Below are 26,818 nucleotides of genomic sequence, written 5' to 3' on the forward strand. Positions count from 1 at the left end.
AATTAAATGCGTGGTTCGTCAGTGTTTTCGTGAAATTAAAATACCATTTTTTCCCATGCTAATAAGAAGCCCTATGATCAGCATAACACCGAACATTTATTTACCAAATTTTATTAGTCGATCTTTGTTCTCTTATAGGCAACCTATTTCTGCCTGTCTGTCAACCTAATATATCGAACAGTTATCGAATTTATTATACTCCACACTCGACGACACCTTTTACACCTTCTCGAGGGACGTGACAGTTTTTCGATACCATTCGTAACCGTTTTCGCATATGATTGATGACAGCCGTTCTCCTATCGATGCGTTAGGCGCGCACCTATGTCCGTACAGTCGCCACGCATACGGAGATCTATTAAAAAGAATTATTAGAATTTCCATGGTTGCTGAGTCGTGTTATGAATGTCTTGAAATCAAACGTAATCGTGATCGTAATTAATTCACATGGTTGGGCACACAGATAAGATTCGATCGATGAGGATTTAGACGGTGGGCTTAATCCGAGACATCGATCGGCTAAATAATGTAATAATTCGCCGTATACACACTTGCGCGAATAATCCGATTGGAAATTGCGCGCGCTCTCTCTCTCTCTTTCTCTCTCTTTCTCTCTCTCCCTCGAGGGCCAGTAATTTTCCAAAGTTACGTGAATTCGTTGGTTAGAAAATTGGACACGATAGAATTGAACGGGTGTGTGTAATCAACGAAAGTGAGAAACGAGTTTCAGTATTTCATGGGAATTCTGGCGCGATTAGCTGATGCGTCCCATGTTACGCTGAGTGTAATATGTTGAACAGAATTTGGCAGAAGTAAAGATCTTCCGGGTACACAATGTCTAGATAGCGATGCTCCAATCGGGGCCAAAATCGATAGAGCATTTTCTGGAATAAAAGCGGAAGGTCGCTCAAACTACTCATGAAGAACACACGTTTAATTACGAATCGGTATTTATGGTCGATAAGATTTCTCGAAATTTTTCCACGCTTCTCTTTGTTTCTTTCCTTTTTCTGCTTTTCGTTGGTACGCGACAACACGTTGAAAGCTCCGGACAAAGTTTCGTCAAGATTTTCAGCGAGCTTTAAAGGTATTATACGATACACTCGGACGCCCCGCTCTTTATATACCTCTTCTACCTTCTCGTTTTGAATATGCATCAGGGCTTTTTGCACTTCTTTCTTAGCCTCAAGCTTATTAATGCGTTGAAAGCTGTGAGCCATACGATTTTTATACTGCATACAAATCTGGATATCGTGCACCACGTAACGAATACCGTGTAGCAAAGTGAATTGCTTTTTTATAACGTAACGAAATCACAATATTTTAAATTTTTAATCAACATCCAAGGTTTCCTCAATCTTGCAGCAACGAGTTTTCCATTTTGTAGCAAATTCAATTCTACGCAGATTTATTTACGTTATGAATGTAATCTGTATAATTTAAGAGTATAGTTGTTATTATTCTAAAGAATTTTGCATCTCTGAGAATTGCATGGTTTACTGTCTTTCATGAGATTTTACGAACAACGTAATTTGTCGAAAATATAATCCGTACAAACGTTTTTCTAATTAAGTTTCGCATCCAATTTCCCAAATGTACATTTTTAGATTCAAAATAAGCACAATAAAATTCCTACATATTTTTGAACACAACGCGTACAGTTAAACGCGATATAACTGAATGCAGGCGTTCATTACTGAAACCTGTACTAAATATCTTTTTACGTTGCTCGTAATGAAGATAATATCATAATCTTTCATAATAAGTTTTGTATGATACATATAGTATATTCAGAAAAAATTTTCACAAGTATTCGAATACTTTCATGTGCCGGTGCATAACTGAAAGCATCTAATTATTGTAACATCGCGTTAAAACGAAGACAACATGAAAATTACATTCTGTACTCTATATACGCCGTACGTGCGACGAAATGCAAAATCCATAGCAGCAGCTGCGAGTCTGTTTCAACTTGGCGCGAATGCGAAGCATCGCCGACGGGATTGAATTTTTCAACGCAGTGCTTGAATTCAGGTCGCATTGAAAAATACGTCAAGGGACGTTATCGTGAATCCTAGAAACAGAGTCTGACAGGTAACGCGAAATTAATTGTTTCCCTGCCGATGACTGACACGGAGACAGAAACACACTTGGTGAAGCCCGGGGACGACGCTTAAATTGGTCGAGTTCCGTTCCATTTTGACGAATTGAACGGCCAGAGGCTTGAAACTTCGTTACTTAGTCAAATTGGCGGGAATCAAGTTTTCCACGCGCGTGCACTTACGAAATCGCGCCGAAAACGCATTCACGTTCGCCGTGAAACGACATTAGAACGAAGGTTGTCACGCGGAAAACAGCCAATTTCATCTCTTATCAATACGGTCGAGTAATTTTAGTCGACACGAGTATTGGATTTATTCGTTGTATCTCTGCCATGCTGCTATACTTGAACACTTTCTCGAGGTTACCGTGACAATAACGAGTTTCTCTTTTACATTGAGGTAACATATAGTTAAGATTGTTCGCGTATGGGTTACAATTCATTTTGATAAATTGCACCGATTCAAGTACGTGAACACATACCATAAAAAGTTCCATGAATATATTATGCGCGTTATACAAAACTTCTCGAAATTTCTTTTGTAACGCGACATAACATATTCATTCTCCTTGTTATATTAGAAATTAAAGACCGTATAGATTTATGCATTTTATAAGTAATCTATGGACTATATTAAGTTATGTTTAGAAACGAAAATTTTAATGACCAAACTTTAGTTGGATAATCTGTCTTGAACTATTAATTCTCCTTAACTTTTCGCAAAGACCCGAGGTTGGAATCTGTTTAAGTTTTAAGAACCGAAATCATTGTTTTATTAACGTTATTAAATCTTCTTATAGCGATGTTCTTCGTAAACTTTTAGATCTTCTCTCCTACTTTTAAAGTCTTGTAACACTGTATATTACGTTAATGGATGGTCTGAAATATAAATACATACGGTGTTATCTTGCTGAATTAATTATAGCGTCATCAACATCAGATTTAACATTAAACATTACCTATATCTTTTAACTCTGGTGAAAAGGCATATGATAAACGTTTAGAAAAATATATATTATGATTCAAATTATTTAAAGGAAAATTTAAGTTTATTAACTTCGAATTTTCTATTTTTTTTCTTTTATTTCTCATTTGTCATCTTTCCTGTATCTTCGGCTAAAAATATGTACATCTTGTAAGAAAGACAGATTAACGAAGCATAAATCGTAGGACAAATGACAGTAGAAGAAATGACAGTAGAATTTGAACGAACCTAATTTCGAGCTGCTTCCAACATTGACGAACAGTGTTGCTCAAACACCGAGAAAAGTTTCGCTGAGCTCCAGATTTTCTCGAAACTTTTGGACCTTCTTCACAAAGCGCCTTCAAAACAAGTACTTTCGCTAGAATTAAATTTCTCTTGACAACTAATTCTACTTTAAAACACAAATGCTTCGTGCTGAAATAACTGACCATCGATCTAGAAATATTTAACTTTGACATTTTTTACTTTAGAGGCTAATGATTTTTTAAAACGAAAAAAAAATAATAACACAATTGAGACAAAGGTCTAGTTTGTGTCCAATGATAAAAAACGAAAAGAAATTGTATTGTGCACTTGAATGCAATATCTAAACAGCATATGAATTGTATAATAATCCTGGATACTACGACACAGCTTGGAATTAATATTTTTAAACGAAATCGCCTCTCACGTGGTTTTCTCGTATTCGGATTTCATTCGTACTTGCAAATATTGATATGATCGGACGAAGATTGAAAATTTTAATATACACAGTGTGTACATAATCGGAAATCGAACTGAACTCGTGCGCTACGGAAATCCTTGTATGAACCCTCTATGAAAATCAAACGAAACTGACCTAGGCGAAAGACGCGGTTCAAACGATGTGTTGATTCCCGATGCAATCACGGAAAGCGGCTACAACAGTAGAAGAACAATGTGGGATTACAATTGCCAAGAGGCAAAGCATTGTGAGCCTGTACTTTGTTGCTCGTTAAAGCTGATCTGTGGCGAAGATTTGTTTCTGGTGTTAGAAGAAGCGGTTTAATAAAGACACCATTTTTACTCGAAGCGTGAACACGTACAAATGCCTGATTTTGTCATTCCGTTTATCGAATCTCGAAAATTTGTATCTGTAAAATCTGTAAGAAAGAAAAGAAGATGGGAGAAGAGGTAGAAATAGTTCTTTGCAAGAAAATAAGAAGGAAAATTCTTGTTTCTGTTTAATATTAATATTGATAAAATAGTTTCAAGTAGACCTATAATCTGCTCTTGTGTGAAACCAAAGTTATTCGATTACCCGTACACCGTGATTCATGATTAGTTTGGATAATCAAGGTTCTACTGTAACACATAGGAGATCCTTTGACACCGGAGATCATTATTAAAATCGCAGTACGCAACATATTTTGTGTTTCTTTCATGTTTGCGATGTATTTTGCATTTGGTATTAATTTACTTAGTTATTTATACACTTACCATTATTGTCTCAAATCGGAATATAAGTTTTGTTTTTCATATCGAATATGGTGACGGTTAATTACGTTTTGAAGGCGAATAGCTGAAAAAGCAAGTAGACGTGAGCGAAATGAGGTCGAGATGATAGAATTACGATGGAAAGGGATACCGTTTGTACGTCAAGCCAGATAATACATATTTATCCGATCTATGGTTCTTTCCTTCCATTTCTATTCGTACAACGCCATATTACATGGTCTCATAAATTTTGTATTTCTGAACGATGAATTACGAATATTATATAATATTTAATATGTGCAATTTGAGGATTAATTAACGAATATCATATCCATCTAGTTACCAGATTTACTGGATTCAAATTATGTTAATGACGGCTAGCCGTAACATATTTAAACGTTATATCGTATAATTAAAATTTCGTAATAACGTAATTCTGAAAAGGCGTAGGTAGACCGTACGTAATTTGTGCTAGTTTAATTTTTCTTTAATTGAAACACGATTTTAAAACATACAATAAGCACTGTTGCAAATAAATATTCCAGAGTGTATAAAATCTATAACGAATAGTTGTATTTTACCATGTCACGTTTTTTCGGTTACTTTCGACTCGGTTATAATTTCTTAACATCAAAGAATATTTGAAATTCGAACGAAATACGAAAAGATTCGAATTGAAATAATCCTTCTTCGTAGCAGAATTAATTTCAGGCCATCGATTGTTTCTTTCTTTCTCAGAGAAATAAAAACTGGTCATTTTTTTTGTACTTCGATAAATTCGATCTAAAGGGATTAAACACTGATTTCTTTATCACTGACTGAACTTATCACTGACTGGACCGATCACTTGCGTTCTCAACTCGACCCTTCTCTTACGTCATTGAAATTCGTCTCTTGATTGTCATGTTATCTCGTCGATTATCCGTTTAGGCACCGTGACGCGCAGCTGTGCGAAGAAATTACGCGGTCTACGTGAAACACAGCGGAAGGAAGACGGTTCCGAGCGCAGAATAGAAACGGGAGCGTTGCTTGCGGCGCTTCTCCGTGGATAAATGCAATTGAGACTGTACTATACGAAAAATAACGAGATCTGTCGAGGGTAGACGCAGGCTGAATGCAATAACGCGACGATTCTTCGTTCGAACATCGATTTCCCGCTGCTTTTATCTGTCAACCCGGGAGGATGCACGCTAACAATTTATGAAAGCGTAAGATATCGTTGATCTTATTGTCACAATGTTACGTTATGGAAGATGCAAATGATGGAATTGAATTTTGGAACTGAGACATTCGGAACGCAGAAAATAGATGAGCAGAAACACGATAAGACGAAGCGTCCGAGATGCAATATTTAAATGTCTAAGAAGGGAAATATCGATAGCGGGATAAAATTTAGTTTTTCGCTTGTTTTATCAATTGTTTTATTATTATCAATTTATTAGCTTACTTTTCATTTTCGTTTAATCGCCGTTTCATTATCGTTTAATTTTTAGTTTAATATTTTTATACTAGGTTTATTATTATATACATTTATGTAAGTGTATAATTTCATATCGTCTAGTAACATTTTCATATGACTGTAATAATTTAATATTATGTAAACGAAATACATACAGAATCTGAACAAAAAAGTTCTTCATTGGAAAATAAGGGGACGTGTAGATATATTTTGTAGCCACTGTATTTATTTATGCACAAATTCAGAAACGTTTTAATTTGAATTTCTAGTGAACTGATATTGTTGGTCGGCAAGAACAGGCAACCTTCTTGTCTTACTCGAACACGAAACAGCAGCAGGAATTATATCTATTCACAGAGAGATGAGAACAATATTGTGTCACTTCTTCGCCTCTGTGCTACTAACTAGGTTTATATAATTTACTCAAGCTCTACCTTCGAAAAGTATTTCTGCCTCGCAAACGATCCTACATTATTTACTATATTTAAAATCGTAAGTTTATAGCATTGCAATTTCTTGATAATATGAAACTTCTAACACATAGATAGTGAACTCTTAAGAACAAAGATAGCTCTTTATTCTTTCTACTTCTTTTTGTGAAGGTAAGAATGCGGCCAAAGGCGAATATTGGCTATTTCTCTGAAGCATCGCACTTTTAAGAAGAAAATAATCTCTTACTGTAGTTCGGGAATGGAAGAACATAGGTCGGAGCAATCATTCTTTGAACACGAAGCAATGAAATTTAAGATCCAATTACGAAAATTAAGATAGAGATGTTTTCTCACTCATATTTTATATTTATCATTGTATACCACAATCTCTTTGCACCGTGATATAATTTTGTTAGCACAAAATACGTGATTATACACAAACATCATTTTATTTTATTTAAAATGCTTTGCTCGAGTTAAATAGAGCAGAAATTAAGATCATAACGAACACATAATTGTTCACAGAAGTTGCTGAAAAGCAATGTTTATAGTCGATGATGGATACACAAGTGAAAAGCTCGACGATAAAGCGGCGAACTGGTTTGGAGTTTCGAAGAAACCGGGCGAAAAATTGAAACAACGTGTTGTACCACTAAAAGTTTACGTAATTCCCTCCCGGTCGATGAGCGTTCCATTATTCTTCGGGCAAAATGCGTTATAAGATTGCAAATACCGAAATTGCCGTTCCATTAGCTTCATTTAATCTCCATAGAACGAAGTCTCGCGCCTTTGCCACATCTGTACTTACACTTCTTTCGACAATAACGTTTATGTTTTTGTATACCGTACGCATATTTGGGTCTTCGCGCGTTGAAAACGCGCTTTGGGTTTCGCGACTCAATAAAACTTACGTCTTTGCCTGATACATTCCGCCATATATACAGAGGATTATGAGCATGTCTATGTAAAAACTCGTTCATTCGAGAAATTGCATTCTTGTTTCAAGGGAATTAATCGACTCGAGCTAGATACAAGAAAAAGAAAATAGGAAACATGGTAAATAAAAGAGGGAAGTAATATTGGAAATATATATGTGACACGATAGAGTAGCGATAACAGGGATCGTACAAAGCGGATGGAACGTTCCGATTGAAAAACGATACACGAAGTATCCGAAACAATACGAAACCGCAAATTCGGCGACGAAAAGCCGTCAAACGGTGTTTACAACGACTACGTTGTGGCAAACGATGGCATTCCAGAAAAAGAGTATGTGGTAAAATTTGTTACAATGCAGGAAGAGAAATAGAGTTTGAAACGTTATCACTCTTTTGTAACGATAAACCTATTATGTAGTTTTCGTTGTCTTTTAAGCTGTATGTTTTTTGTAAAGAAACAGATCTTGTTAAGTTTTGACCGTGATGCTTAATTTAGAAGTATCAATCAAATCGAAGAAAAAATTGATTATAGAAGTTTCATAAATGTGAATGTATTTATCAATATGTACCTTGCAAACACTTCGAATAACAACAAATTGGCAAAATGAATTAGTAATTATTGACGCACTGAATATATACATATCTATTCGTCCATAAACTCGAATAAACACAATTCAGTTAAAATTTTTTCGTTTAGGATAAGTGGAAATTAATCAATTATTATTATTGTTACAAACTGTTATGAATGTAAATTACAAAAGGTATTGCAGAATGTTATAAACGTTTCGCGAGAACGTATGTAGCTTTTTTCCAGCAAATAAGGCCACGCATTCAGTAATTGCATTGCGAAACTCGTTATATTGCGATACTCGTGAAATGGAAAAGCTATTCCACGAATTTTGAAAATGTATTTCTTTGAACGAAAAAATATTTGAAATATTTCACTTATTTGTTCATGTAAAATATCTCCCTTTCAAATTATATCCTATTACAGATATTATTACTCGCTTCATGTCTGTTTACTTTCAATATCTGTTAACAAAAGAAGAAATACTTTTTTTGCTAAATTACGATACCTTATATATACGTATATTATGCATGTAACAGAAATTCCAACATTTAAAATAAAACAAGTATTTTTTCATCTTTTTTTGGTTTTCCGTTAATCTCCGATTAATCTCTCGATTATTACTTACACATACAATTTCATTCTACCTACTGTCAGACCAATTGTTTTTATAAAACGATTTATATAATCGTGAACTGCTATTTTAAAAATCATTCGATTTTACATCATATGTTTCTAAAATAATAATGAAAAGACAAATACGAGTGAACCGAAAAATCTGAATAAAATCAAAAGGTGGGTTAGTGCTGTTTCGAAATTCGTGACCTGAAATTTTCCTTCTCCCAGCTCCTCTAACTAAATATTTGGTTCTTCTGGCGTAAACGCAGCTCGAAACCTCAAGTCTTTTTAATGGAACCAGCATGTTCGTCGAGCGAATTTGAATATCGGTCGCGGTCGTTATTCCTTCGCCCTCGCCGTGGCCTGTAACACCGAATCGATCACGACGTTTCCACAGGCTCGCCACGGGGCCGCAATAGTTACCCTGGTATCTGGTTCGGAACGCGTCCACCTGTCAGGCGATTATTTTGAGACGTTGAAGCAGCGTAAAAGCTGCGAAATAGAGAGAATGAGAGGGAGGGAGTGAGAGAAGGTACGTATCGATCGAGTGTATCGCGTGTATTTTCCATTTGCACCTCGGCGAGACTCCGATGCAGCACAAAATCAGGGCCACAATATTTTAGGGTGACGCGACGTCGAAACTCGTTTTCGTATCTCGGCCGGAAACCGGCGGGCAGGCCTCGTTCAAGTTATTTATCGTGACTCCTTCAACCGTGTTAAGCTCCCCTTTATCGAATTAAACAACGACCAACGTTCTCTCTAGGTATTAACCCTTCCGCTGCTATTATATCTATATATAACCTTTGGAAAATTGTTCGTCATACGTTGTGAATTTGTTTACGTGTCCAGGTAGAACCATTTAACGAATGCTATGAAGTTTTTCCTATTTATGGATACCATATTATTTTTGCTTTCGTATTCGTAGATAAAATGCATATTGCGCAAAAGAAAAAATATTCTCTGAACGAACTTCATGGGATTTCTTCTTTTCAAAAAGGCGAAGAATTTTATTAGGTCTCGGGTGGAAATCCCGAGACGCGATGATCAGGAAGCTAACCATTCGACTACTTCGCGATTAGCGACTGGTTTAATCCTCCGGTAGTCGGCATCGTTCTTTTATGCGTATCAAATGGATTGTAAAATTCAATTTAACGCGGTCGAAATAATAGAAGATTCTCCGGTGCCCGATTCGCCTTCCACGGTTATCTTGTTTAACGGATGAATCTAATGCCACCGTTCTATTTATTTGTTCGCCGTTTATTAATTGAACGCGAACCTGGTTTTTCTCTGATTCGTTTTCCGACTGGCTACGCGCCGCGTCGGTTCGTCTGCAACAGCGGTAAAACAAACGATTTGCGATTTTGCTGTGTCAATCCGTTTTTTATCCTGCCCTCTGTTTTCCCGAAAAGCACGATGAGTCGGCAGCGCTTAAAGATTTCGCGAAACAATCATTGCGTTGGCTTCGGTTTCGTGAAATGTAAAGATAGATAAACGACGAGACTATTCCTTCATTAGCGAATCACCGGCAATTTGCAGGCTTAGTTATTTTATTTGAAGATATCGTTAAATTGTTTTGTCATTAAGATTTTATTTGATGCAATAAGTATCGAGAAAAGGCACGTTTATGACCGTAGAATGGGATATCGAGAGATTGCTCTTTAGTTGTTCGAGTCTCTCTACGCAAGTTATTGAGACACACTATACTTGAAGTTGAACACTTGAAACATTGCCTGTTTGCCAAACGTTAATTCTTGAACGTGTATGTGTTCGTATCTTCTGAAACGACAATCAATTGTCCATTAGTTAGATAATAATCAACTGTTCATCATAATTCCTGGTTATAGCGATCTCCCCCAAGAGACGTTTCTGTCTCTAGATTTGTTGGGAATTCATGGCTGAATGTCCCATTAACCATGTCCCTAATGAAACAGTTATTAGAATACAATACTCGTATTATATTCGACTATTAACTGTTGTTGTGCAATTTTCATATATTCCTCCAATATTTTACCAATAATTATTGGGCCACAACGATAAGAAATTATTTTTATGAAGTAATTCCTAAAAATTCGTACAAAACAAAGATTTTTTTCGAGAGCACTTTACACAACTCTTGCCTGAAATTTAGTGTGAAATTTATATCAACATTAGATGCCATTCGTATCATCGTTGTCCACAGATGGAATCTTTTACATGGGTTTGTCTCTTTACATGAGTAATCAACACGTACGATGGCAATCATGTTCACTAGTACGTGCTTATCACTTATGATGTTGCATTATCTATTGCCCTATACCATGATTGTGAACATACTGTAGAGGTAGTTGTGTAAGCTCGAGGTCTAATTTGAACAGCATCTGATCATTAATATATAGGGTGTTCTATAATACGTCACGAAACATATATTAAAGATGATCTAAAAGAAATATGTACCAGTATACATCAGACGTGTACTCTGGGAAGATTCGACAACTGACTTGATAACAAAGATATAGAAGATTATTATTTTCACTTAGATTCAGAACCAATTCAAATTTTCGTGGAAGTTCAGAAAAAAGACGAGGCAACGTCAAATTCTATCATCGTTTCCGACTGCATTTGCACGGGGTAGCCATTAGCGATTAAACGAGCGAACGAAGCGAACTTTAGCAGCTGTGGAACTTAAGTAGACGATGTGAAAGCTACTCGCTTTAATTTGCCGCGCTTTCAGCATTAGGAGGCTTAATCCCTTTAATTCTCGTTCACGAGGCAACTCGCACAAGAGAAACTCGACGAACGACAGCCGTTTAAAAAATTGAACGCGTCATCCGAAATGCTACATCCGGCGATGTTCCCCAACCTACGCGCGACGAGTCGAAGTTTCCTGTTACAGAGCCGGGATGTTGCATTCTCTTCCGTCATAACGCGGGTACTTCCCTCGATGTCGTTAATTTTTAACACGTGTCGCTCTCCAAAGAATTGCATAATAAACGCCGCAAGTGATGCATTACCTTCTTTCACCATTTTTTCGTTTGTACCGCTCGGAATAATGGAATATGAAACAGATGGCGGCGTGTCTCGTGTAATATGAATGTATCTTTTAAGGATAAATACCAAGCAAGTAATATAAAAGTAGTACAAATGTTTTGCACGATGTTGGTTTTCGTCCTAAACCGTTGCTTTCCTTTTGGAATGTTTTTCCAAGAAAATTGTTAGCTATTGGATTCTACTTTATACTTTGAATTTTTAATTCAGCTTATAATATTCTCAATACAAAGAAAGGAACGTTTGAACATTCACTTTCTGAAACAAATATTCAAATCTCGGAAACAAGGACTTCTATGGATTTTTTCATTTGTTTTAAAGTATAATTTTTACGTAATTAACATATACAACTGTTGTTAGACATAGCGTGATTAAACAAAATTTAAAGTGTCCTTAATAGTAAAAAAATTTCTCAAATCTAACAAACATTTACGAATTATGGTGGAAAAATTTATTTAGAGTATTTAATGGAAAGATAAAGTATACGAATATTCTGTAATATTCTATCGTTAGAGCGACACCGAACTGAGCGAACGTATGAAGAATTGTCCGAGGCTAGGCCAAAAAATTGCGTCGAGAAACTGAAGAACAAGGTTTGGTCACAGGCGGAATCGTTATAATTTTTTTTTTGACGAAAGCGGGTAACCTGATTAAATTAACGCTCCGTAAATCCGGTGAATTAAACGGCAAAGTGGAAAAGAATACGACATTTCATGGCGCGATGAAATTAAAAGTGGAACTGGTGTAGCGCAAAAATAATATCTCACTGACCGTGCCACTTCCTAGGTTAATTGCTCTCGACCCTTTTTGGTCGAATCAACCTATTCTAGTGTTCCTCTTTAAAAACGTTCGATAATTCTCCGCTCGGTTCGAAGAATTTTCACAAAGAAAATAAATACGTTGCAATCGATATTCCCTATGGCGCTGTTTCCACGTGAATTACTGACAAGCCGTAACAGATTTAGTGTAATCGTGTGATCAAATCTAGTTGTAGTATCATTCTAAAGAGTTTCTAGCTGGACGCCTTTACTTTCATACTTTCTATTAACGTTCTATTAACATACTTTCTGTTAATAACTAAATTAATTGTTCGAAATACTAATAACTATTATATTATTTAATTACTGAGCGATTAAATATATTGTAAAGTTATAGATTAATCAAGAAGGAAGCGATAAAGAATGATCAAAGGAGCATATGTTGTATATATAGTAACATGTCTTCGATTTCACTTAATCCAGTAACACTGCTTTAAGGATGTAATTCTAAGTAACCTAACGACGAGCATTGAATACCAACCGCGTTGAAATCTTATTACAATGTACGTAGACGTCTTGAAGCTATGTTATAGAAAAATAGAGATTGAGCACATGTTTATTAAATAAAAGCTGTTTACTTTACTAACTCTTATTATATAATACTTGACCAATCTATATTTCTGCATGTGCTGTATGTTTCTAAAATTGAAAACCTATACAAAGTAAAATTTTCTTACAATTATCGTTTATCAAGAGGATAATTTAGCCAGGTGAAATATAGATTAGCAATATCTGGACAGTAATATTCAATCCTATTTCAACCCTGTTTATACGACTTTCTTTGCAGTAAGTAAATTATGAAAGGCTATAAAATTATGTGTAAAGTGGAAAACTATTTTGTGGATTTACAAAGCTTGTATCAGTGTACATGTTAAAAAGTTGTTCAAAGTAACAAAGTGACTAGAGCGTAGAAAAAAAATGTACGAGCGATATGTGCTTCAGATAGATTAACTAATGGTTGAAAGTACATATATGTATATGTACAGGAAGGTGAGAGTGTTCTAAGCGGGTCCAGTGCAGTATGAGAGTCGTATAGTTAGAACGTTGAGCGGAGAGAGCATCAAGAGATTTCCGAGGAAGCGTTTGGATAGACCGGGGCAAAAGAGAACGTTGCAGAAAATGTAAATGCAAATGGAACAATTGCTTTACTTAAATTATTCCATTATCAAAGAGATTCACATTACATGTACCACGTTATTACTTCCTGGATTGTGTTATCTGTGTTTTTGGTTAATTTAAAATTGTGTGCCAGAGAAAAGTATCTCTTATTTATTAGTTTCGTTTCCATGAAGATTCTGCAAAAGTTTTATTCTATTTTCTTTTGGGACGTCCAATTTAGAATTTAAAATTAGAAGTTTCAAACCTGTCAGTGATTATTGTAATTTCTATTTGGATATAGAAATTGTTGGGCGTAAATATAAGAAGATCTTCTACATTTATTGATGAACATTATAAAGTCTATTTTTTATTTATAAGACACATATGATGCGAGTGAACGGATTTATAATGATACAAACAGAATATAAAATTTTGTGTTAAATATCATTAGATATCTTAATCGTACGTAAATTTCAACATTAAATTTCGTAAATCCTTTCCGATAAATTCAATCGGGTTGCTCGATCTATCTGCAACTGTCAACATTTGGAATCAACGACGTGTGAATCTCTCTGCTGTCGCTAGATGTTCACTTGGTGCAGTTAAAAGCACGGCGCTCTTTATTTACCTGGTAGAAATTAAAGTGCAACGTGTTCTTTCCCACTTTCGTCAGCGGTACGTGGCTGTTTGCTGTCGAATACTGACGAAGTTTGGTTACTACCAGGAAATGCATTGCGCGTGCGGCATCAGGGTCGAATATCAACTACGAGATGAAAGCGAGTTAGTAAAACAGGACAGAAAGTGACGCTAATGAAAATATTACGAGCTGAATTTCGTTTCCGGAAAATTTAAAGTTCGCGAACCGACCATCTGATAGCGGTCAGATATTATGGCCGTTATCGATTCCAATTTTCCGCTACAAACTTCGTAGACCCCCTACTTAATTAGCAACTAATAAAATACAGCTATTTGTCGTGGTTTCATCGATAAGAATGGAAAGTTCCTGTGAATAAATTCGGTGAATAGATGCGGAGTGAAACTCTGTTTGGCGATGCATTAACCTTTCGTGGTACCACTTTTTCCCTTTTGAATACAAGGTCGAGCGAATTTTCACACTCAATTTAAGCGCTTGAATTTCAATTTTTATTAAAAAAAACCTTTTAACGATCAATTAAAAAATATACTGGATACTAAAACGCAAACGTTAACAGGTAGTCCTGAATATTTTCAGTACATTTAAAAATTTATTTAAAGATTTTGAGTGATCAAAATAGATCCAAGCCTACTATGGTATTAGTAAAAAGTAGAGTACTGTAGAGGACAATTATTTGTCAATTTTGTAACACAGAGGACGAAGGAATAGTTCTGTTTTATTGAAGAGACTTTTCAGACAAATAGGTATGACGATGGAAATCTGGTGATATCAAGGGAAAATATCTTTATTCATATGTCACCTGGACGAAGTATCTTAGGTTAGTCAGTAATGTAATCCGTGACATCGCACGCTTTACGTCTTTTGACTTTGATATGATTTAATAGATTCCGCAAAGTGCCGCTTGATTAATGTACTCTGCATGTTAACATCTATCGATAGTTTAGGAAGTTTCATATTGAGGTGTCACATTCAACAAAGATCGACAGTGATGAAGTAACCAATTTCAACGAAGAAAATCTGGAATTTGCTAAAGATCAGATTGTGCACCTACGTTTCAGAGTTTGAGTATATGATACGTTTATGTAAAGATTTGATATTGAGATGTAACATGTGATAGGGCATGTTCTTGTTTTCATTTTACGATGTTAACATACTTGAGAAAACGTATGTTTTTGCATATACATATGAAATGAGTTTTGTCTAATAATATCGAAGGAAAAGAAAGATGGAGATACTGATTGTGAGAGATTTCTATATTCCTTGTTTGCCATCTTTACATTACGTTCGAATCATCAAAAGTTGTGTGCGTTACGCCTTATTTCCTTAAAAATTTGAAATTCTAAACTAATTCGAATATACATGCTTTACAACCATTCGAACTTGCATTCAAACATTCTCTATTTCTCTATCCCTTTCACTCGATGCAGGGACATTCCCTAAGTTCCCTACATTCAAGCACATCCATCTAAAGCTTTGGAGAGTGTGCAGCCTTTGCTTATACGGTGATCCTATGCACTTGGTTCAAATACTTATCCTTTACACCATTGACTGTACAAGGAGCAAGTATTCATCATTCATATACATATATATTGCTCTGTTCCCAATATTATTCACTTGATCCACAAAATCTTGTCACGCTCATAGATCGTCATTTTTACTTCAGTAAATTCTAAAATATAACTATAAATAGAACATAGAAATTTAGAACTATTCGCTTACATTTGTCTGATATCGTCCGTTTAAATCTCATTTTAAATAGCGCTCGTCTACCAATTTCAAACCTCAACGTGATCGTACATAACATCAGTAACCATTTTCTACTGATAGAATCGGCGGAATAAAATTGACTTTAAACTTTCGTTTGCGATATCTACCGATATCTTTTACACGTACCGCGTGTTACATAGCGTACGTTAAATTGACCGAACGAAACGCGAACGAATCAATCGACTAATGGCCCCGTTTCCACAAAATGGCAATGCAATTATCACGCACATCGGGTTGTCACAGCGCCACATTGCCTTGAAGCTGCGGTTGCTTCGACTGAGAACCGCAACCGAACAGTCTCGCACACAGCTGTATTATCCGTCCGATTAAGATTAAACAACCCGGCTTGTCGAACCACTTGACTCCAAGGTAGAATGTAAAAGCCGCCTAAAAAACGAAAGTCAAGGATCTCCGTCTCTTTCGTCGACACCGTTTCTCGATTTTATCGATACTTATACCGAGGAGACGTCGACTCAACAGGTTATGCCTATGAATCGCTATTAAACGACAATCAATTTTCGTTTCCTCCGATTGGATTTCTTTGAACTTCGTCTCGTCGAAATAGATTTTGTTACGGAGCTCGCGACTCGATTACGGATGCTAGCGAGTTCGTACTGAAATGGGAATACATACTTGATATTGCTCTTTTTCCATTGATGTATCCTGTGTATTGCATTGACGATTGTGTGAATTTTTCGCTCTAGATCGAATATCGTATGGGAGATTTTAATTTAAAAGTGTTTAAAGAAGCAGTTCATTTCCTATCAAAGTTTTTGCTTGCGATATATTTATATTCTTGGTTAAACTTGTAGCGGCATATGAGTCAACGAAAGATTTGAATCGGGAGAGACTCATATTATTGTGCCACGGTATTGTGCATAGGTTCAAAGGTAAACGAACTCCTGACAAAACGTTATCGCCGTTATTTGTAATGGAGTTACATTTGAACTTTTTATAATAACACCTGTCGATATAAATAGGCGAACGTGCTCTCTAGAACAGTCATTGTAGCTAGTCAATATAGCGAGTGACGATTAAGACCAGCATACACTATCTCTACACTTGTACTTAAAGTGATTTTAATATAATTAACTATTACAATAACTATTTATCACTCGTCTCTTTAATTAATAAACCAACGCGTTCAATAATATCCACCTCAAACTATCTCTTCAATATATTTTTTAATTTTAAAAAATTTGCTTCATTCTTCGTCAAGTCATTTCATTAAGTCTTTTGTAGAACTCTAATATAATGCAGATATATGGCTTTCTACTACTGCAAAATTGTTGGCGAATCAAAGTGTGAAATTTACTATTAATACTAAATAGTATGAAATATGAAATACACCATTAAGGGTTCATATCGTTTAATTAATTTCTGCGTTGCTCCACTTAAAACGGTATAACTCGTATTTATTTCCTCCAGTTGTTTTAAACTTTCTTCGATAAAAGAATTAATTAAATTAAATATCACGTCGTTCCTCCAAAAGCCAGGCACTTCACCATACAATTTGTTCATGAACCACAATTGAAGTAAATATAATAGAATTGAGCAGAAGTACTTCGTACAACCCCTCTCGTCCATTAAATCATTGAATACACGAGTGAGCAACAATCCCATTCAACGACGTGATTCCACGCTCCTTCTTTTACACCCGCATTTGCATAACAACTTCAAAACCCGTAAACCGAGTTAAACGACCGGTCGTGTAAAGAATTACAGCGTGCAGCTAGCTGATGCCTTCAGAGGATCGTGACGCGATGCGATAGAAGAGTCAAGTAGCTCAAATTAGAAGCAATCAGCTAATTATTTTCAACAGAGTATCAATTCTGAGACGTTGCACAGTTTAGCATACAGTGGACAAGAACCGAAATATGTAATCATTGTTTTGTTCTTATTATTCGATGATATATCATCGGCCTGTAAGTAACATAAATGTAAACGGTAATTGCCGCCAGAATAGACGATTAGTAAAAGTCGTTTGTACGTCATAATCTAATCATTTGAAAATTAGCCCACTCATTCATTGTACATTCGTGTTTATCGATTCTTGTGAAATAGTGTTTATTACTCCGAAAATGTAGAAAATTTGAGCAAAGATGCGTATAATCTCAGTTTCCAATTAAAAAATCTCTTTCTTTTTTTAAAGAACAATTAAAAGAAAACGGTTCACACCACCCTGTAACTCTGATTGTTCTATGTCAAGAAGGTATCTATTATATTACATTGATATATAATTTTCTGCTACAAACTGCTACACTGGATATTCTTTATCTTTTTAGTGAAACTCATCCGTAATCGCCATATGGTTGAGAAGTGAATCTCTGACCACACTTATTTCAAGAAAATGTTCAAAGTTATATAAAGACTCCGATTTTTACTAAGTGTCAGCGAGGTGTTTAACCAAACGGAAACGAGGATACATGAAAATAATAAAAAATAGAAAGATTGTTCCCAGTATCGGTACTATTTACTTATACGTCACTATATGCGGTTAGATAAAGAAATAAATATTTAAGATATTTTCCACGAACAAGAATGTAGGAAAAATATTAAAAAAGATTTAACGAACGGACTTTTACTCACGCCTGATATCAAGTTTCAGCAGAGCTGCACATTATATGTATTTTTTGATCTTTGTTTCAAACTGCCATTTAAATTTCACATTGTGAAACGTGAGAACGTGCAAAAGTGTGAACGTGGACTGCGAATGTTCGAACCTAATCTGCTATCGTGCAAATATTGTCTGCAAACGTGGTCTGTGAATGTGGCATGGGAATTTTAATTTTCATCCCGAATCCTCACTTAACTGTCGCATTGTGCGTCGTCCCAGTTCTAGAGAACGCGACGCGACGTTAAGATCTTCCGCTCGTGCGACGACTCGATGTTACAATTGAGTGAAGGCATGTGCTTACTGGCGAACAATTCACTTTTTCATTTTTGTAAATGTTAAGCTTATTTTTATTACTATCTTAACGTCTTACAATTTGTTAGATTCATAGATATAAATTTCTTGAAGATAGGTAATAAATCCATGAAATCTGGAATCAAATACTGAATCATTTTTTAAATGTCCAATAAGATGTAAAAATACATATTTGATATTACAAACAAGCGAAGGGTTTGGTAATATGAAATGAATTAATACGTTATTGAATTTTAAAATTGTCTGTCATGTTTCCTGCCTGCAATTTGCATATACTTTGTCTACTGTACATGATAACACCATATCTCGCGAATATATTTGTGGACAGTACGCAAATAAATAATATGATATAACAATAACGAACTGTTCGTGAAACGTAAATCAGCAATAGCTATAATCAGGATACACGTTAATATTTTCCAAATGAAACACAATGACCTCGGCAAAAATTTGGGAATGATGCCGCACGGTAAAAGGGGAAGCATGAATATGAATCCTTGGTGGTTAGCCGTTGAAAACTTGTCGGACATTGGATATGGAAATCGACCCGAAGTGAAGTTCGAAGTATCAAATTCGAATTAAGTGCTCGTAGCCTGAAACGTGTAGGGCAATATGCGCGATTTTAGCAAACAGGACGCCTCTGATTTGAAATTCATATTACGTGTTAGCTCGCATTACTCACACTCTCTCTCTCGTTCTCCTTTCGCAGCTAAACAGAGACGAGTTATTGAAACGCCGATTGTTTCGCGAATGTTGAACGTTGCCGCGTTAAGAATTCCTCGGATAGACCAACGCGAAATATTCGAAGTATCGGCAGTGACAACGAGATTTCGCTGTATGTTTATACTGAAATGCAAAATTTTACTCGCAAATTTGTCACGTTTATCTGTCGAATCAAATACTTAATTATTGTTCTGCGAATTTGTAACGGTAGAAAAGAACATGCTTAAAAGAGCGAAGTAAATTCATCATGCAGGAAAATGTCTAGAAATTCGCGGATTACACGCAGATGAACGATGCTATGTCGTAATTTTGCAATAACGATTCTAGGTGACTCGGAGGCTTTATATTTTTAATGATGCATTGCATACAAGCGTTCAATCCCGCTATTGGAAATATAGAGCTGCTGAATTGCACAGTCTCATCGTTGCAAGATCGCAACGACGTTGCATCGGTTGCCTGCATTGGCCTTTATATGTATTTTCAATAGTAAATTTCTAGTAAAAAATCGCACATATCACATGTCGCGACTGAAAATATTCACTTTTGGCATCGATATTTTTTACGATTTCTATTTTTCAAATCGCAAAGACGTGATATCGTGTGTTTGTAACGTGGACTTTTCTTGTTAGTGTGAAATAGCACATAAATCGCTACGTTTATTATGTTATAATATAATGCTGCGAATCTATTGTCGAGAAATATTCGCCACGGATATTTCACAATAGTTTGGGAGATCCTTTTTATCCAAGATTTTCTCTAGCGAACAGTGAATCGATTCTTCTCGATTGATGCGCTAGAGACTAATGGGAGTTTCATGGCACGAACAGAGGGAGAAAAAACACGGAGGTTCGTCTCGAATGACCACAGCTTTCTTCTTACATTCTTACTGAGTGGCGATTTCGTTCCGCTTTGAACGATGTTCTCGTTAAAACTCTCACCTATTTTATAATAAATTTTCCAACAATTAAATTTTTCTCCTCTCGACCGCGATCGTTAGATCGAACAAGTTTATTCACTTTTTTTATTGGAAATTTCAGTATCCAAAAATACACAGAATGCATATAATATTTAAAAATATAAAAAATATCCAAAGTAAAGTATCTTTAGAATATCTAGCAAGTGAAATAAGTTTCCATTAACGTCTCACTTTTTAATTACGTTTGTAGAAATATGAATTTTCATAAATATCTACAATACATCGATTATTAACAAAGATTAAGTTGTTTTTATGGAATTATATTGATAAGATTTTTGATCTTGTAATAGATATTTGAATACTACATTAAAATGTGACTTAGAATCGAAGTTTGTTGTGCGTCGCTTCATAGGCCCATTTTTTCGATACTGTTCCAGTTGTAATGATACTTTTATCGAGATGATGAAGTAGAATAGCGAAGTCGGGATAACTACAAAATGAACCTACTAAAAACGTTATCCGGAGCAATGTAATTAATATAAACAGAGGCTGGATATTCGAAGAACAAGTTAGAAAATTAACGTAATAACCAATACTTCGGTATTATACAAATTTTCATTTCTTTTCGAATATTAATTCTATTAATTCTATATAAAAGAATAATTAAGTTATGAAAAGACAGCGTAATTCAGGTGTCTAAGGCGCGGAGTAATTAAATATCGTGAAAAGGCTTTGCTATCATTCAAATGTTACTGAACGACTATGATTGGCTTATTCGACACAAAGAACTGCAACCCTATTATTCCATATAATACGCTCTGGTGCTTCAAAGAAAAAATTACGTTAATAATGACGATCGATTTCGTGATTCCCAATTTAGTTTCGCTAGTTCTATAGTATCCATAATTTTGTTACACAGTATAGTTTTCATAACTGTTTTATAATGTACTTTATAGTTCTAAACATTTTATCATTTAATATACGAGTACTTTTCTCATACATAGCTTCATAATTTGCGGACGCGATAATCGTTGTACGAAGATCGTGACCGTAATTTCTTATCTTCCTACCTTTACTTAATTGCAAAATAAAATTTATGTACGAGATTACCTTAAAAGATAAAATACAATAAAACAATGACACAAACACGTAGACTCAGTTTTACCAATTGCTATTTGCTATTCTGTGGTTAACAATTCTTCCAAATTTCAATATCTTGCGCGCAGTAAACTTCTTTTCATTTCATCACACATCAATTCTGTATCGCGAAAACGATCTTTCATACGTTAATTAAAACGGTTTTCAAATTAATTCAGTAAGACACATAGCGCAAATCGCAGAAACGGAAAAAGTTAGCGAAATCCGTCGAACGTTGGACTCGTCGATCATTCGAGGGCTGATAAGCGATCGGAATTACGCGTTGGTTTTTATCGAGTGCGATGGCGTGAAAAGGTTTCTGCGAGTTCTGGAACACCGCTTGGCCTCCGGTAAACGGGGAATAGGTTTCGCCATACGACAGAAAATTTTCCACCGCGTTTTTGTAGCTGGCAGCAAAACAGGGGAGCCCTCCGTATACGTTTATTGCACATTTCCGACCCAATTCCCGAGGTCAAAATTCTAATTTGTACTACAAGCGGGCATGTTGCTCGTGTTTCTTTGCGAACGATCTCGATGATTTTATCTTTGATAATGAAACGCTTCCGAGAACGATCAACAAATCGTTTTCTTCCTCGTTTTCCCGTTTTCTGTTACCAGATGATCTCGCACTTATAAAACAACAAATGCATTTCTTTACCGTTTTTCTGTTCCGATGAAATACGAATTTCATTCGGATGAACGATGATAGCGTCGATAGTGCAAGAAATTTTGTTTCTTTGGTGAAAAGATGTGTTTTCCAGTTTTGGAAGAAGTGACGGAGATTCCAGTGGCGACATGATACGAAGCATGGTTATTATATGACAATTACATATAGGCGAATGATGTAACCTGCACTTGAGGCACGTAGAAAACTTTGAAAGTAAATAACTTGAAAAGTTTTGAGTATCTGGTATTATGCGGTGAGTGATTTGTAGAGAGGAAGAAGTTCGATACATGTTTCGAAAATAGTATTAAAATTTATGATCAGACGTTGGCGCCCTCTTCTTATGAATCAACAAACAATGGATTGCTTTTGATGACAATTGTTACTTTCTTACATCCTGCATTATAAATTTTATTTTTCTGAATTTCTGCTTCAGTTAGCTTTGACTTTCAAATATCAATGACTTAAAAGCGATGAAATCTGCTTCAGTAAAACGGTAAATTAATTGATATTGACTTTGACAAGATGTTCAGTGCAGTTTTTTTAGCGAGATTCCATCTGTATAATTTTCACTATCTTTTTTACTGTACTATTTTACTGTAGTAAAAGGAACTTAATTTTATATGAAATCTAATTTAAAAATGCGTACATTTAAATGAACGTCTATCACTTAAAACATCAATCCACCATCGTACAAAGGATAATTTATGACAAAAAAATTGAATATATGAAAACTGTTACATTTGGAACATGCAGTAATGTCTATATTTGCGAATAATTTGCTTTCAATTTGTACCTTGGACAGAAACGGTTAAACTGCTAGCTCATGTAGGATAACATCGGAAAGTGATACAAATCAAAGATAATGGTGACATCTGCTACAGATTCTGTCTTGATGTGTTGTATCTGTGTAAAAGCTTTATGACATCATACTCTTTTTTCAAATGATAAAAGATAGATAGCAAACTGTAATAAACTGAGTTTGAAGAAACCATAATACAAAAATGTCTCAATAAATATTATACAACAATTTCATCAAATTATCAACAAAACAAACACTAATTTTAAACTGGAATTGTTTCCAAATACAATTTTGTACAGACATATGTATAGAAAGTTACAGCAATAACTTATTTCACTGTTAACTTTAAATGATTGTTATTTTTCTTTAAATAAATATTTTACTAACGAGAATATACATATACATATTCGTACATATTAATTAAATTTTCAATTCATGCGAACTTTATAGATATATTTTACGAAGAAAAAGAAAATAAAAAGATTCGATGCAACGTGAATGGAAATTCAAGGAAACTGAAGTAAAAGAAATCCATGAATAACTCATACTTTGCAAAGTTCGTTTCAATTTCCCTCTGGAAGAACAAAAACCAAGGCTTCTCTTTCCAGAGATTCGTATTATAACCGCACCGCGTATTTATCAAGAATTCTACGCTTCGATTACTGAATTCTATCACCCTACAAATCACACATGTACCTACAACTTCCAAACATTCTACTTATTACACCTCCCCATCCTGAATCGCTCGCCTTGAATGTAATAATTGCGTGGGGAACCGAAAGATGAAGAGAAGAAACCCGGGAAAATTGAATTCCCAAGTTTCATGAAAAATTTATCGAAAGGCGACAAACTCGACAAGCGGGAAGTCGCATAAATTCCTTTCCCCTGCCTTCGTCTTACCTAAACTTGGTTCTGCGTTCAACTTTCTCAAGCGTGTGATTTCTCAACTCGCTAATCCAAGAAAGCAATAGCTTGACTTTCGCGCGCGAATATCTCGCTTAATAACGGTAGCTTTGTATCTACTTTAAAATCTCGGTTTTCTATTGTACTCTTATGAAAAAAGCCATGAAATTAATTGTGACATAGAAATAGATGAAGACTATACCGATGGATTTGTCAGCACGAGTACAGCGGCTCTCAAATGCTTCAGGTTCAAGGTCTGCATATCCTCTGCATCTTCGGTTTCCTCTCTCATCAGCAACGACGTGACTTCAAAAGACGATTGTCTAGACTTGCTACCGCCATTCTGTCCCAATCTGGCGATACTCGAGCGATCGTTGTCGCTTCTGACGGTCTGCTTGTCGCGGCCTGCCTTCAAGAGATCCCGTGAAAAAGGACATGCCATGTTGTTTATCGATGAACCGTCGTGGAGATCGCTGTCAGCGATGCGGGCTACGGGAACTCTAGCGCGCGGTGTGAATCGTTCGATCGTTAGGTCGCATTAAATGAACACTAGCGTGTTACGCGGTACTCTCATGTTTATCAGCGATCAACTGTGCAGTTGATAGCACTTCCTCCACTCTTTCTTCTCTCGCTTTTGACGTTGCTCGTACTTCGTCTCGGCAACGAAGCGGTATCTTCCCTTTACAAACGTTTCAACGAAACAACGCGCGTGTCCAGTATTTGCTCGACTCTGTCCTGTCTGGTTTTCGTGTCAGCCGATCCACTCGCATCGTTGCCCTAGAGCTCGTGCCGGGTCAGACACCTGCCGCGACTTCCGTCCGGCCTCGTGCACCAGACCACGTTTAACAACGCTATCATTTCTCTAATTGTAAACGAAATTCACTTATTACCAGTTGCTGGCGGCCGCTTATCGCAGTTCGTGTCACCGCAATGCAATCAGCACTTAACACGCGGCGTTCTCTGCGAGCTACTACCGGATAAGCGTTGGTGCACGCGGTTACATAGTAGCAACCCCTAAATAGCCGCTCTCAACCCCTTGGTCAGTGGCCGCTCACGCTTCTCTCCCTATCTTCCTATCAATCACTCGATTCTTATCTGTCAAGTCTGGACGAACACTAGCGAAACAATAATTGAATTCTCGCGACGGATAGTCAACTTCTTCTCGTATATTTTTTTTTCTTTCTTTCTTTCCTTCAAAGAAGCGAGGAAACTCGTTCCTCCACCGACTTTTCAGTCAGACTACTTGATTGTTCGTCGAGTAAAATAATTCGCGCGTGTTTCACCGTTTTTCAACGTGTATCACGGTGCACGATCTGTCGTCGATTGCGAAAGCACGCTACGTACGGTGGCGTGTCGGAGCGCGTAGCGCCATACTAGTCGCGGATTGACCGAGGCGCAACGAGCAGCGCCGAGTGTTGGTTGCTTGGGGGTAAGCGGCAGACGGGGTGGAGTGGAAACGATTGGCGGGGTGAGCGTCGGGACGCGGAGCTGCGAGGAGCGTCAAGGCGCCACGATGGACGGTGGTAGAAACGCCTGCGCGAATATTCAGCCCCTCTCGACCTACCGAACAAGAGAGAAAGAGAGAGAGAGAGAGAGAGAGAGAATGGCTTTTTCTCTTTACTGGTAGCTCTTTCAACCGCAAACGAAAACCTGCTCCCTCTGCCCTACTTGCCTGCCTGTCTGCCAGCTTTTCCCGTCACCGGTATCTCTCGATCCCTTCTGCTCGTTCTACCAACCAGAATTTACGGAGATCTTTCCCGTCCAACTCTTTTCGTGGCCCCGTTTCGTCGACGCGAGTTCGAAACAGCCGATTGACAGCTACGACTCTCGACTGTCGATGAAATTTGGCCTGGGCCTTCTACGTTTCTACGATTCCGTAGAATGCCGTGTGCACACGACGTCTTAACAGACGTATACGTCGAATAGAAAGCGTGTTAGCCCGTTTGTGCTCCTTTGGATGGAACTTTGTTAGCAGCAGAGAGCTTCTCTGATAAACAGTGCAAGCTTAACGCTCGAGGCTAGTATCGCAGTATCGGGAAATTTATCGCCAGCTGGTTTGGGATGTGGAGAAGATATTCAGGTTAGGGAACGAATTTTGTTTGGAATTGCAGTTTGCAGTTTGCAGTCTCGGTTTTAAGAGAATCTGCTTAATCCTGTAATCTGATACAGCGGCGCGTGAATAAATGGTTTTGTTGCTGAGCAAGGAGTTGAATTTTTAAATGTAAATTGCAATTTCAGGCGAGCATAATCAAACGCTGCTCCGGGTCGTTCCTGTGGCTCGATTTCAATAATAAACGCTATACGAATGCCGAGCTTCATTTTCTAATATTTGCATTACAAAAACTAATGCTCGAAGCTTACTTCTAATAAACAATCTTTATATGAATATAAATTTTATCTTTAATATTCTCATTATGCCCACGTGTTTAAAGTTTTATTACTGACGCAGTAAAAGAAGATTCATATAAAACAGGCTCAGGGCAATTGCACGAAAGAAATGTTTCATCTTCTTTTGCACGCTTTTATTAATATTATATTTCACGTGTGAAAATTGCGAATCTTTTTAATCTTATATATTTAATATATTTGGAACAAACCTTTCATAAAGCCTATATCTGGAATAAAATTCAGAGTACAATATTTATTCCAATATTTATTTATATCATGCAATAATCTTCTATGCATTTTTTAAGTCTTTCTCCACTCTTTCTAGAACAAATACTTAATTCAACGACACTTACCGTAAGAATGCAAAACTTTTCTATATCGACTATAATATTTGATATCCTGTTTCAGCATTATCTAAAAATAGCAGACCCTAATTATT

The 26,818-nt window shown here is 36.3% G+C and overlaps 1 protein-coding gene across 1 annotated transcript in view; it reads right to left on the reverse strand.

Annotated features, from left to right (window-relative positions):
• Positions 1-25,422, reverse strand: part of LOC100749092 (head-specific guanylate cyclase) — a 48,242-nt gene extending 22,820 nt beyond the window's left edge. The window contains exon 1 of the mRNA XM_003491248.4: positions 24,194-25,422. Within this exon, the coding sequence (XP_003491296.1) occupies positions 24,194-24,433 (240 nt within the window). The 5' untranslated portion in view covers positions 24,434-25,422. The remainder of the gene's footprint in view (positions 1-24,193) is intronic.
• Positions 25,423-26,818: the final 1,396 nt, after the last annotated feature.

The sequence above is a fragment of the Bombus impatiens genome, unplaced genomic scaffold, assembly GCF_000188095.3.
Source record: "Bombus impatiens unplaced genomic scaffold, BIMP_2.2 scf_0543, whole genome shotgun sequence".
NCBI classification, from domain to species: domain Eukaryota; kingdom Metazoa; phylum Arthropoda; class Insecta; order Hymenoptera; family Apidae; genus Bombus; species Bombus impatiens.